This window comes from Ovis canadensis, chromosome 10 (genome assembly GCF_042477335.2).
Source record: "Ovis canadensis isolate MfBH-ARS-UI-01 breed Bighorn chromosome 10, ARS-UI_OviCan_v2, whole genome shotgun sequence".
In the NCBI taxonomy this organism is placed as follows: domain Eukaryota; kingdom Metazoa; phylum Chordata; class Mammalia; order Artiodactyla; family Bovidae; genus Ovis; species Ovis canadensis.
Genome location: NC_091254.1, coordinates 39,863,092 through 39,876,056, shown reverse-complemented (window position 1 = coordinate 39,876,056; position 12,965 = coordinate 39,863,092). Strand labels below are relative to the sequence as shown.

Sequence of the window (12,965 nt, the reverse complement as noted above, 5' to 3'; positions counted from 1 at the left end):
GATCATAGCTGAGAAGCCATCTAAACAGATGCAAAGGATGCTCTTTTGCCTTCCTGGCTTGAGCTGCTCATGAGCTTTCGCCTTCCTTTCTGTGCAGTTGAGTTCTACAGCCTGAGGTCTGTCAGTGCCACCCTGCTACTATGTGTCAAGGCAATTCTTCCTCAGACACTTCCATCCCGTTCTGGGAAGAAGAGGAACATGCTTGCCTCACACGATAATTAACTAGGAGCCCCAGCGGGCATTCAGCAAATTCCGGTCCCAAAGCAGCAACCCAAGGGTTACCATTTGTGTACTGCATACACCCAATAAACACTGCGTTTTCAAAACAATATGTGTGGAAGACAGAAAGAATGCGAACTTGACCTCCTTACTCCCTTCCCAAAGTTCTTCCTGGTTATCCAAAGGCTCACCCATCACCTCCCCTCTTCTTCCCTCCGCCTCCTTCTGCTACAAGATCCTTCTGTTGGTCGCCAGGCAACCAGCTCATATCTGCAGAGAGTGTCTAGAATCCTGGCTTCCTTTCTAATTTGAACCACCCACTCCTCACATCATCTGACTGATCAGATAATCTACAAAAGTCAGCCCTGTGGGAGTATAATGGGGAGCTTCATTCGACCTACACAATGTAACATGTTTCTTCCTGATGTATTAAGGAATGAGACCCCAGAAAGTTCATGGATAGAAGAGATCCTCCAGGATCTGCTTCTGTGACCAAACACTTCTAGACAGCAATTTAAATGACAGTGTTTAGGAAAAATAGGACAGTTACTCGGTACACTGCCATCGGGATTTTCATCAAGAAAAGTATCTGGCGTGCAGATTCCTATTGTATAGGACTATCCTAAAATACGGAAGGAGGTAACAAAATGTAATTTTAAGGGAAGGAAAAAAAGCTGATTAAACCATCATAAATGATATAAACAAAAATAAAGTTTTTTTTAATTTGTGAAAAAGCAGTCAAATGTTTCAATAATCCTTAAAAAAAAGCAACTTACATTCCTGTGTTTCAAAATGAGGTATGAAGTGTGAGTGTGTGAGAGAGTGTGTGTGAGTGTGTGAGAGTGTGTGTGAGTGTGTGAGTGTGTGAGTGTGTTGGCGAGAGAAGCAGCCAACTCATTTTCCTGGCCATGTTGCTAGGCAACACAGAAGGAAAAATAGAAGTAGCTACTGTTTTCCAATTTGCAATAAAAAGAGTTATATTTATTCTTTGAAGTGTCTTCTTTTAGCACTTGCCATCTTTCACTTATTTCAGTATTTCCTGCATAGGAGTACAGCCAACCATTTGAGAAGAATATTAACCAAATTTGAAACAGGATCGGTTTTTAGGGATATTCTAGGCTCATTTTAACTGGGAGGGATTATTTGATGTAGTTGCCTCCACACCAAGATGAAAGCTCCTCTCACTAAAGCAGCTGGGAATGCTTCCACTCGTTGACATGGTACATGGATGGAGGATGTTCATTTATGGCCTAAATTCAAAAGCCTGGAAACTGAACCATCTCTAAACTATCTCGTGCTCTGCTCACAACATGTGCTTAATAACTGTTTTCAGATGATGATAAACCTTTGTCTCCTTAAAACAAATGGGATTGTTTTTTCCCTCTCAAGTACGGGTCTGGCATTGGTAGCTTAAATGACAAAATGAAGACTCTCTAAGAGGACCATCCCTTCTAATTACTTCCCAAGCGCTGGCAGTGTTAATTACATAAGCCACCGGCCACACAGCTGCTCGGAGCTGGATGGAAATTTTCTGCCTCAGTTGGACACAGTCGTAGGGAAATAGGGAATACAGAGGGAAGCAGGAGCACATTCTAACCTCATTTGCCAACAAATGGACAGCTGTGCCAAGCGTTTCATGTCCCCAAGATGGAAGTCTCCTCCATACAGCCAGCAGGAGAGATGCTCAGGTTGCTGGCAGGGAGTCTCAAACACTCTAATCTAACCTCGACAGTTAAGCATGAGCTGAATCCTGAATCTAATGAAATTAGTCCAGAGGATGACGGGAGAGTTCAATGCCAGGCGTGCTCTCCAGAGTATACACTTCAAAAGAGAGACTGTTCTATGCGAGAGGGCCCCATCTGACCTATTGATTTTTAAATTAGAAGTTTACTTTTATTTTTTGGACTTGCTGTGGGGCATACAGGATCTTAGTTCCCCAGCCAGGTATTGAACCCATGCTTTCTGCGTTGGGTGCATGGAGTCTTAACCACTGGACCACCAGGAAAGTAAGTCCCTTGTCCTATTTCTAATGGCCTGCCCCTATAGACAGGGGCCTTGCTGGGGAACATTTATGAGAAAAGAACCACTCATTACCCCTTCCTCCACTCAACCACAGACATCTGGGAGATTAAATGAATCTGGATCTTTCTTCTTGTAGTAGGTCACTAATGATTTCTATACTTTAAAATGCCAAATTATCCTGTGACCAAGAAGAAAGCATAGGTATAACACTCAGATGGAACTGGAGTAGAATGATAACGTTTTCTATCTGGAAAGAGCCTGTTGTTTTGTTTTTTGAGGGGGCCTGGAGAGGACTGCAGACTTACCTACGATAACACAGCCGTTTGGTGGAGGAGCTGGTGCCCAGCTCCAGGCCTCACTGGACCATCTAAACAAGGCACACCTGACATTCGGAGGCTCCGTGGAGCAGGGTGACGCAACCTGCGATGTTGGCGGGCCAGGCTCCAAACGGGTTAGGGGTTGACTCAAGTCCCCTGCCCACCACTTTAGAGGGTGTGTGAACACAGCCTTGGCAGGAGGCTTGCAAAGGGGTGCTTCCCTCTCCGAGGCAGTGTAAATGTATGGAACGTAGAAGTCTCATTTTAAAGCACACAGGACAAGAGACCAAATTCAAGAATGCAGGTTTGAGTTCAAAAGTTGTCAAGGAGCCCTCACCTATTAAAATGTTCAGGGAACAGCATCCTCAGAGTTCCTATGAGCACACACCCTCCCCACCTCGCCTGTGAAATCAGGACACTGAAAGGCCCCCTGTTGCCTCCACTGCACCATCTGCCTCCTCCCCGTCCCACTACTTTTATTCTTGCCTCCATCCTACTGGAAAGGATAAATCAGGTTGTGAGTGGATCCAAACAGCAGCTCTCCTATCCAGAAAGAAGACCTTACCCCTAGCCTCTCCCTTAGCAATGGAGAAACTAACACCATTTCCGGTAGCTTGGGACTCTGATCTCCAAACTCACTCAGTGTCTCCATTATTACACAAGAAGTTACAAGAAACATGCAGGTCGTGATGAAAGAGAAGGTGCTCGGCGTGGGATTCATTCACAAAAACACAGGTCACACGTACCCATCCGTGCAGCACAGACCCTCAGTGGCTCTCGATCACCATCCTCTGCCATAAAGCAAGTCCCGCCAGGGCCTGCCTACCTCTGCAAACCAGGCACTTTCCCTTCTTAAGGAAGGCTGGTGACCAGCGATCAGGCCTCCAGTGAAAATCCTTACAGCCCAGGAAGTTTACAAACCAGTGCCACTGAAGTCTTTGTGTGTTCCAGACAAAAAGAGAAAGGTGTTTAGAAGTGAAGCAACAACTGTCTATTCTTCTTGGAATGAAGATCAGGACAATTTTTACTGGGAAACTTAAGGTCCCAAGTCCTAGCTAAGAGAAACCAGAGTCAAAACCAGTAACCCACTGTCGGTCACCTCCTGCCCTCACTTGGTTCTTCCTTAGAGACAAGCAGCCCTACCTCGAGAGGGCTGTTTGCTGGCACCGTGCCAACTGCACAAAGACGTGGACAGGTCTTAAATGGGGAGCTCGCTTATTTTCTTACCCTCTGCTTCCGCAGGCTTCCGGGGCTGGTGGGTGATGGGCTGGGAGACTTGCCCGAGCGCGGAGTAGAGAGCTGACTACCCGGGGTTCCATTAACTGGAAGCACAGAGAATCACAGAGAGAAAAAAAAAAAGGCTTATTAAAGAATTCCCCTGACAAATCAGCTTCACAGAGCAACAAACAATTAAAGAGGGACGTTTGCGAAAATTCCAGACACCTTTTTATCTACAGTCCTGAACACTAGCTTCAGGGAGAAACCTTCAGAAATTTACTTGTTTTGTGAATCCTGTGTTAAATATAGCAGCAGGTTTTATATATATATAAAAGTACTTTGCACAACTTTTCTGGTGATTTATTAATGATGCTTTTAACTGTGCCCAGAGATATGAGGCATGTGGTTCTGAGACATTTTTCAATGAAATTCATGCTTAATTCTTTAGTTGAGCTGCCTAGTACAAGCCAGTGGGAGTAAGTATTAGCACAGCTCATAAGCGATAGTCCCAGTGACTTGTGAAAGCAGATGGCTGTCTTTGTAAGAGTTAAGAACTCGATTCTAGTTAAGTTTCTGCATCCACTTGTGCCCGGTACATCCCCCAGCCTAACTTGGAAGGACCTGACTCCAGCAGGACGAAGTAATTGGCACAGACACTCAGAAACTCCTCTGTTAGTTTGTCCTGCTGTTGAAGATAAAACTGTTTTTTTTTTTCTTTTAAATAGGTTTAAATCACCAGAATCAACCTGTCTCTCAAGACTGCTACACATTATCCCTAGACTGAGTCAAAGTCACAGAACTCAAGTAAGGCATCCTTTTCTCTTTGTAGCAGTCCCTCTAAGAACTGACAAAACACTTAAAGACGTGACTCTACAAAGATGTATCGAGTCCGCCACTACTCTGCCTATAAAAATGTCAACTTTTCTTTTGTTACATGTTTTACATCCACAGCCAAGGAAGTCGGGTTAGCAGTGAGACACACACATTCTGCAGGGTGCAACATAAACATTTTTCCATGAGGGAGAGAGCGATCATGCATTTAACTTACCTTCTATGAGTTCTAACATGGACACAGTCTCAGTGTCTAACCTGACAAGAGCAAGAGGCGAAATCCCTTCTCGGCACTACACCCAGCACCGCGGAGGGAGGAGGGAAGCGGCTGGATTAGTTAGGGATGGCTAAGGCTGCTCCCAGAGCAGGCTGAATGAGATGCAGGATTCATCAGCAGATGCCTTTCCTGCGTAAGGCTGACGTCTTCCAGGCAGCAGTGGGAGGTGCGGGTTCTGTCTTAGGCTACATCAAAGGTGTCAATTAAGCCTCATGCCAACGCGGAACCACGGCAACCCCCACCGCACCACGGCCTCCCGGAAGCCGAGTCCTTTCAGGGTGCTCCACACTGAATCATAACCAAGTGCCTCTGGGGGCAAGAGCCCTAGTGACTCATATGAAAATCAAAATGACAAGACCTCTTCTGAAGCCCAGTGACTCTCCGGGAACAAGGGGTAATAAGTCCACCCTCAGAAAATTCAGTGGCGAGGTACATGTTTATTGATTTTTCACACACAATGTTTGCACCGAAGCTCAGGGCCCGTGCATGTGGGAAGTTCCTTGTTTTGTCACCTTCTCCAAAGACCTTTAACAAATGTCACAGAACTCATGCTGTACTAATTTGTGTTTTGCCTTTGAAATTTATTTGGTGACTCCATCTAAAACACACGCAACTACACACTTTCCTTTTTTTTTTTAACAGATTGAAGTAGGCAGCATCAAGAATGCTTTGATTCGTGTGCCTTCTCTGGTCCTGTCTTTGTTGAATGAGCCTGCTGCCTAGGGTGACTCTAACAGGAAGGGGTCTGAAACAGGCAAGGACTCAGGAACTGTGGGCAGAGGCAGAATCTACAGCTAATAAGGCAGGAGATGCCTTAGGGTTGAAAACAGGCTCTGGGAATATCATCTTTGCCCACATTCTACATCACTTTACATCTTTACATCACCCCTACGCAGACTGGGAAAAAAATGAGCAAATGGGAAAGCAAACACAGTACTCACATTTTTTACTTTTGGGACTCTAATCTCAGCCAGTGGAACATTAAAAAAAAAAAAAAAGATAACGTGCATGCCCAGTAAAAACTGTCCTAGGAATAGTCAGCTTAAAATAGCAAAACAAAACAACAACAAAAAGTTTGCATCTCCTAAGTACTCACTATGCCTGCATCTCAGCTTATCAAAAACTTACTTTCCATGGACTAGTTAACACACTTAAACCTTTTATATATATACACATATACGTATATACGGGGCTTCCCAGGTGGCTCAGTGGTAAAGAATCCACCTGCCAATGTAGGATGGCATCCATCTGTGGGTCGGGATGATCCCCTGGAGGAGGGCACAGAAACCCACTCCAGTATTCTTGCCTGGGAGATCTCATGGACAGAGGAGCCCTCCGGGGTCCATGGGGTCACGAAGAGCAGGACACCACTGAGCAACTGAGCATGCACGCACCTACTGTCTATTTGCACGCGTACACGTGCACACACAGTGTTATCTCACTGAACTCTCAGGGTAACTCTGTGAGGCAAGCAGCATTGTTCTACAGATGCGGAGGCATAAAGATGATAACCTGGCCAGTGAATACAGTGGGTGAGTGAAGTCGCTCAGTCGTGTCCGACTTTGCGACCGCGTGGACTGTAGCCTGCCAGGCTCCTCTGTCCATGGGATTCTCCAGGCAAAAGCACTGGAGTGGGTTGCCCTTTCCTTCTCCAGGGCATCTTCCTGACCCAGGGATTGAACCCGGGTCTCCCACATTGCAGGCAGACGCTTTACCCTCTGAGCTACCAGGGAAGCCCCAGTGAATACAGGGTGGAACTGAAATCCGTGTACTCGTTACCCTCACCTTCCCCTACAACACCAGCCCTCTAACCTGAAGGAAAACCACACAACTCAACTCGAAATCACAACAAAGTATTCTGAGAGGGGGAGCACCAGGGGTTGCTCTTGGCCCCCAATCACCTATGGGGTCAAGACTAGCCTACAACCTATACAGAGAGGGTAGCAGGTAGTGAAGTCAGATCTAAGTGTTAGTAGCAGTTGGCCAGGTAAGTAAGGTAAGCCTTGCTCCAAGGCAAGAGGACCACCTGTTTCATGGCTGGACATGGAGGAGGCACTCTGAAGGGACCTCAGCAGGTGAGCATAGCAGCAAGTGGAGTCGGAAGGAAGGACCTTATGAATGCCGATGGAGGAGGTGGCAGGGGTCACATAATGCAGGGTTTTGAAATTCAAGTTAAGGAGTCTGGTTCTTATCCAAAGCACCATGAGAAGCTATTGAGTGATTTTAAGCTGGAACCCAGGGGATCAGATCTGCATTTTAAAAAGCTCTGAAGAGCTCTTAAGCCGTCAAGAATGGATGAGAGGGGAATAGTAACGGGAACAGGACATCCCTTAGTCAGATGTTCAAGTGGGAGAAACTGGGGCACATTTAAGGGTCTTGTGGTGAAAGAGATGGGGTGGCTCTATTTGGGGAGTGCAGTGGAGGGGGAGGGAAAAAGAAACATTTCAGAGAGATTTAAAAACTGAAAACAATAGGACATGGTAATCAATCGGTAAAAAGGATTAAGGCTAGAAGATTAAAGTCAAAGTCCCTCAGTCATGTCCACCTCTTTGCGACCCCATGGACTTAGCCTGCCAGGCTCCTCTGTCCATGGAATTCTCCAAGGCAAATCTCCTGGAGGGGGTAGCCATTCACATGTCCAGGGGATCTTCCCAACCCAGGCATCGAACCCAGGTCTCCAGTCTGCAGGCGGATTTTTTATTGCCTGAGCCACCAGGGAAGAGACTTAAGACTCAACATTAAAAAAAACTAAGATCATGGCATCTGATCCATCACTTCATGGCAAATAGAGGGGGAACAAGTGGAAGCAGTGACAGATTTTATTTTCTTGGGCTCCCAAATCACTGCCGACTGTGACTGCAGTCATGAAATTAAAAGATGCTCCTTGGAATAAAAGCTATGACAAACCTAGCCAGCATATTAAAAAGCAGAGACATCACTTTGCTGACAAAGGTCCATATTAGTCAAAGCTATTTGTTTTTCCAGTAGTCATGTAAGGATGTGAGAGGTGGACCAGAAAGAAGGCTGAGTGCCAAAGAATTGATGATTTTGAACTGTGGTGCTGGAGAAGACTCTTGAGAGTCTCTTGGACAGCAAGAAGATGAAACCAGTCAATCCTAAAGGAAATCATCCCTGAATATTCACTGGAAGGACTGATGCTGAAGCTGAAGCTCTGATACTTTGGCCACCTGATGTGAAGAGCTGACTCACTGGAAAGACCCTGATGCTGGGAAAGATTGAGGGCAGGAGGAGAAGGCAGTGGCAGAGGATGAGATGGTTAGATAGCATCACCAATCCAATGTACATGAATTTGAGCAAACTTCAGGAGATAGTAAAGGACAAGAGAGCCCAGTGTGCTGCAGTCCATGGGGTTGCAAAGAGTCAGACAAGACTTAGAGACTGAACAACAACAAGGCTAAAGGAAGAGAGAGTTTGGAAGGACATAGAGTTTGGACATACTGAACTGAAGCATCATTGTATGTATCTTGATATACATGGCCGGCATAAAAAAAGGGAAAAAATTTGCATTGCAAACTGGTGTCATTTTTGCAGTTTGCTATGAGGAAACTGAGGTTCAGAGAGGTAACCTGTGGAAAGACAAGCAGCTGGAACGTGAGAAAGCTAGAAATGAGTCTCATTCAGTCCTACTCAAAGAGCTGCATACTTTTCCCGTGAGTGGCCTCATCAGAACACGTCCAGGCCTATCACTCTGTCTGCAGAGCTGAGGATGTATAGGCTTCTCCCTCACTGGGGCACTCGAATCTGCCTCCTTTATTTATAGCCACTGGGCTCACGGCTTCTACTTGTCTTGCCATCTCTCAGGAGAAATGAAGTTCAAGTGCCAAACAAGTCACTGACAGTCAAACATTTTTGGAACAGAATCTGCTTGTAAGTTGGGAACGACCTGTATTGTTAAGGTCAGAGTTCTATAGAGACTCTTCCTCTTGGCCACTTAAAAAGCACCATCAACTTCTTAAATTGGTTCTTGACCTCCAGAAAGCATCATACTCCTCATCCTACTGGGATAAGTAATTTTGTTTCGTAAGTAAGGTTGACACATGCATTGAGTCCCATTGTTTTTTAATCCTGTCCTACCAGAAATCCCTGAGTGCCAATAAAAAAGGGTTTTCTCACTTATTTAACAGAACTCATTAAACGTCAACTAACAAATGGTATCGCAGAGGCCTTTACTAAACAATTCTTTATTCTGAATGGGAAAAATCCAACTTCACTTCACATGGTTGTTTCTAAATGGCCAAGCAGGCCCAACAATTAGTTATTTCAGTTGGAAGTCACTAACATCTGAATTACTAAAGGACCCATCAGATCCATTGTCTTAGATCCAGCTCTGGTTTCCTTTGCTCACATCTGTCTGGATACAATTTAAATGCTGTATGCTTTGTTCTGATTTTTACCTCCTGAATGAGAAGTGCTTAACTCTGGGCTGCATTATTCTCATATTCTGTGATGATCAATTTCATAACTAGCCATCAAAGATCTGTAGAAGAAATCTATGGGGCTGATTTCTACCATCTCCAGTCCATCCTCCCTTGGGGGCGCCTGAGCCTAGCAAGGACACAGCAGCCTGAACTGGACACAGACCATGACTCCGCATGAAAGAGCCGACCTCACCTCTTCATTATCAAAGATCGATGATCCTGCTCTCCCTCATTGGAGCCATGAATTCAGGAATCTATAATCCACCATTCAGCACATGCAGCTGCCACTTAACACATGCCTGACTCTGTCTAATGGTCCCTGTTCTCCCAAAGCTTACAATTGAATATGAAAGTTACCAAAAAAAAAAAGAAGTCTAGAATCAGGAAATACTTGGCTTACTTGTTCAAATTCATTGCTCCTTTTAAATGACTTTAAACTCATGTGTGTTTGAATTTAGCAAACCCTTTGTAAACTTAAAGGATTTTTCCCCTTTACTGTTTCATTAGTAAAAGGCTCAGACAGCAAGTGAAAACCAAATGCTTGAATGTCTCAAACTGGTCTGGAAGCTAAAACAGTCTCCATGCAAGACCATCTCATTACAACGTGACTAACCTTTTGGACCTGAAAAGCTATCTTGCTGTTTATCTATCTTCATTTTGAACTTAGGTGGCTCGTTTATTAATAATTATGCCGCTGCACTTGCAGGCATGGGAGGAGGGAATGTGTTTGCATGCATGTGGGTCCATCTATCTGTCTGTGTGTTCAGGGGGTGGTGATTCAGGCAGGCTTCCCGGGAGATCTGGCTGCTTGCCTTAGACTTTCCCTCACTCCCTGATCATGGAGGAGGCTGTAGATACTCTAAAATATGTTTTCCCAGCCCTTGTCCATTGCCTGCCACATTATCAAGAAAGGAAAAAAAGAAGGAAAAAGCAGATGGAGTCAACCTAGGCAAAGACAAAACAGACAAGTGTCTGATGGGTGGGAGAACTCTTGAGAAAAATGCTTTTTCCTCGTTTCATCTTTGTAGGTGCTGACTTCATAGATGAATTGGAACCCTGATTTTCTCCATCCGTCTGCATTTTCTTAAACAGGGACAGTAGGTCCAATTCAGAGTGACTATCTTATTGGGTCAGGAAGATCCCCTGAAGGAGGGAATGGCAACCCACTCCAGTATTCTTTCCTGAAGAATCCCATGGACAGAGGAGCCTGGTGGGCTACAGGCCGTGGGGTCACAAACAGTTGGACATGACTGAGCGACTAACACTTTCACCTTACTGGGACGGTCCAGTGGTTTAGACTCTGCACTTGCACTGGAGGGGCATGGGTTCTGTCTCTGGTCAGGGAACTAAGACCCCACATATCACGGGGCATGCCCCCCCCACAAAAAAACAAAAGGACTGTCTTATCTGCTGTGGACAACAGCAAGGCAGGAGGTCAACAGAAACAGAGGGGTTGGAGAGAGGAACATGGCTCTGTGAACTAATTTTTTAATATTTACAAATGGGGCCTTGAACCTTAGGAGATCTAGGCAACTTGAAAAGATCCCACTGTTCCTCAATTCACTCATCCAGTCAACATTTACTCAGCAGTGATCATGAACTTGAAGGCACTGTAGGATGCATTAAAAAACTCCTGCCCTCAGAAACCCTGACTTGGTCAGGTGACACAGCCTGACCTGTCGCCTGTAGCCTGGGAGCCAACTCAACTGTCACAGGATGGGGGAGGAGGGGTAGACCCTCACAGAGGTCAGCTGGGCCACACTGGGCATGTGTACTTTTGACGAGAAGTGATAGAGCAAAGGCTTCTAGAAAGTGATAGGAATAAAGGTGGGAGAGCTCCAGGGGTTCCTGGTGGAAATTTAAATTGGTTTCCAGGCTAGAACACAAGTCCAGAGGAGACATGAGAGATACAGCTGGAAAGGAAGACTGTGGCAATGCAAGACAGTTCATCCTAGAATAAAGAGCTCAGAATTGATTTAGCGGACGGTAGGTAATGGCAACAGGCTTCCCAGGTGGTGCCAGTGGTAAGGACCCGTATGCCAGTGGAGGTCTGATCCTTGGCCCGGAAAGATCCCCTGGAGGAAGGCATGGCAACCCACTCCAGAATTCTTGCCTGGAGAATCCCATGGACAGAGGAGCCTGGCAGGCTGCAGTCCATAGGGTTGCAAAGAGTCGGACACCACTGAAGTGACTTCACACATACACACAAGTAACCGTAACACGTCTAACAGCCCCCAGGACAGAGGTGAAGAGCAGAGGTCAGAGGCAGGGAGGGGGCTGGCGAGCTGCTCCCGCAGCTGCAGGAAATTGGAGTCCTAGAACAGCAAAGGAGGGCCGAGAACACGTGACAAACTGAAGGTGGACGAGGAGGAGAAAAGGAGTCAAGATGCTTTCACGGTAAAAGGAAAGAGATCTCGAATTTCACAAGACAGCATCATCTGGAATGCTGATTTAAAATGATGAAAATCTGTCGGCAGGGATGGCAGAAGAGGCTGGTCATTCTGGAGGAATGAGGTGATTAAAGGCGCCACCAGGGGTCAGCATGGGGAGGGGCTCTGGGGGCTGAGTCCCACCCTGCCAGGTTCTGCAGGGCGGCCTCCGCTTGGAGTAAAGCCCAGGCGACCGCCCCCGGGGGCAGCCCCGGAATGACCCCCGGGACAAAGTGCCCGCTGAAAGGGACTTTCCACAGGTCACCAGTGGGTCCTTCCTGCCGAGTCCTGCATTCCCTCAGTCCTCAACTCTGCTTGCCCTCATGTTAACATTTCTGGCCTCTTCCTCCATCTTGAAACTTTCTGCTCCCTCTCACTTCCCTTCCTGCGCACTCACCGTGCCCTCACCTTTTCTGATGTGCTTTTTTTAAAATCGAAGGCTAGCTGGTTTACAGTATTGCGTTCGCTCCTGCAGCGCACCAGCGTGGGTCAGCTGTGTGTGTGCACATGCCCCCTCCCCTCTAGGTCATCACAGAGCACCGAGCTGGGCTCCCTGTGCGAGGCACCAGCTTCCCACTAGCTAGCTATTTTGCACGTGAGTGTATATATGTCAACGCTACTTTCTCAGTTCATCCCACCCTCCCGCCCTCCTCGCCCGAGCCCGGTGCCCACGAGTCTGTTCTTCAAGTCTGCGTCTCTGCTCCTGCCCTGGAAATAGCTTCATCTCTGCCATTTTTCCAGATTCTGCATATATGAGTTAATATAAGGTACTTGTTTTTCTCTTTCTGACTTACTTCACTCCTGTCCTCTGATGGACCCTTGTAACTGCACGTGCTCCTGCAGTTCCAATCTCTCCTTGGGTTGAGGGGAGGTGCCTTTTACATTTCTATTATTTAAATCACTGCTGACACTGTATGTCAGTGTCTCCCCAGTACATACACAGAAAGCTCAAATCTGACTTCCACACCGTTCCTTCCTACCTGCCTACTGATGCTTCTGGAGCATCTCACGTGGACGTGGCTACAAGGGGACCCATCCCTCATCAATGGGCAAATCACCTCTGATCCCCTTCTCTTTGTCTGGCCTCACATCCAGTTAAATTCTTAGTTTCATTTCCCTTTTGAAGTTCCCCACATTTTATTAAAGATTTTTTTTAATGTAAGCCATTCTTAAAATCTTTTATTGAATTTACTACAATATTGCTTCTGTTTTA

At 46.2% G+C, this 12,965-nt stretch overlaps 1 protein-coding gene across 2 annotated transcripts in view; it reads right to left on the bottom strand.

Annotated features, from left to right (window-relative positions):
- DCLK1 (doublecortin like kinase 1) overlaps positions 1 to 12,965 on the bottom strand; it is a 347,490-nt gene that overhangs the window by 78,400 nt on the left and 256,125 nt on the right. For both annotated transcript variants that reach the window (XM_069601562.1, XM_069601561.1), the window contains exon 6: positions 3,786 to 3,880. In XM_069601562.1, coding sequence (XP_069457663.1) covers positions 3,786 to 3,880 — 95 coding nt within the window. The remainder of the gene's footprint in view (positions 1 to 3,785; positions 3,881 to 12,965) is intronic.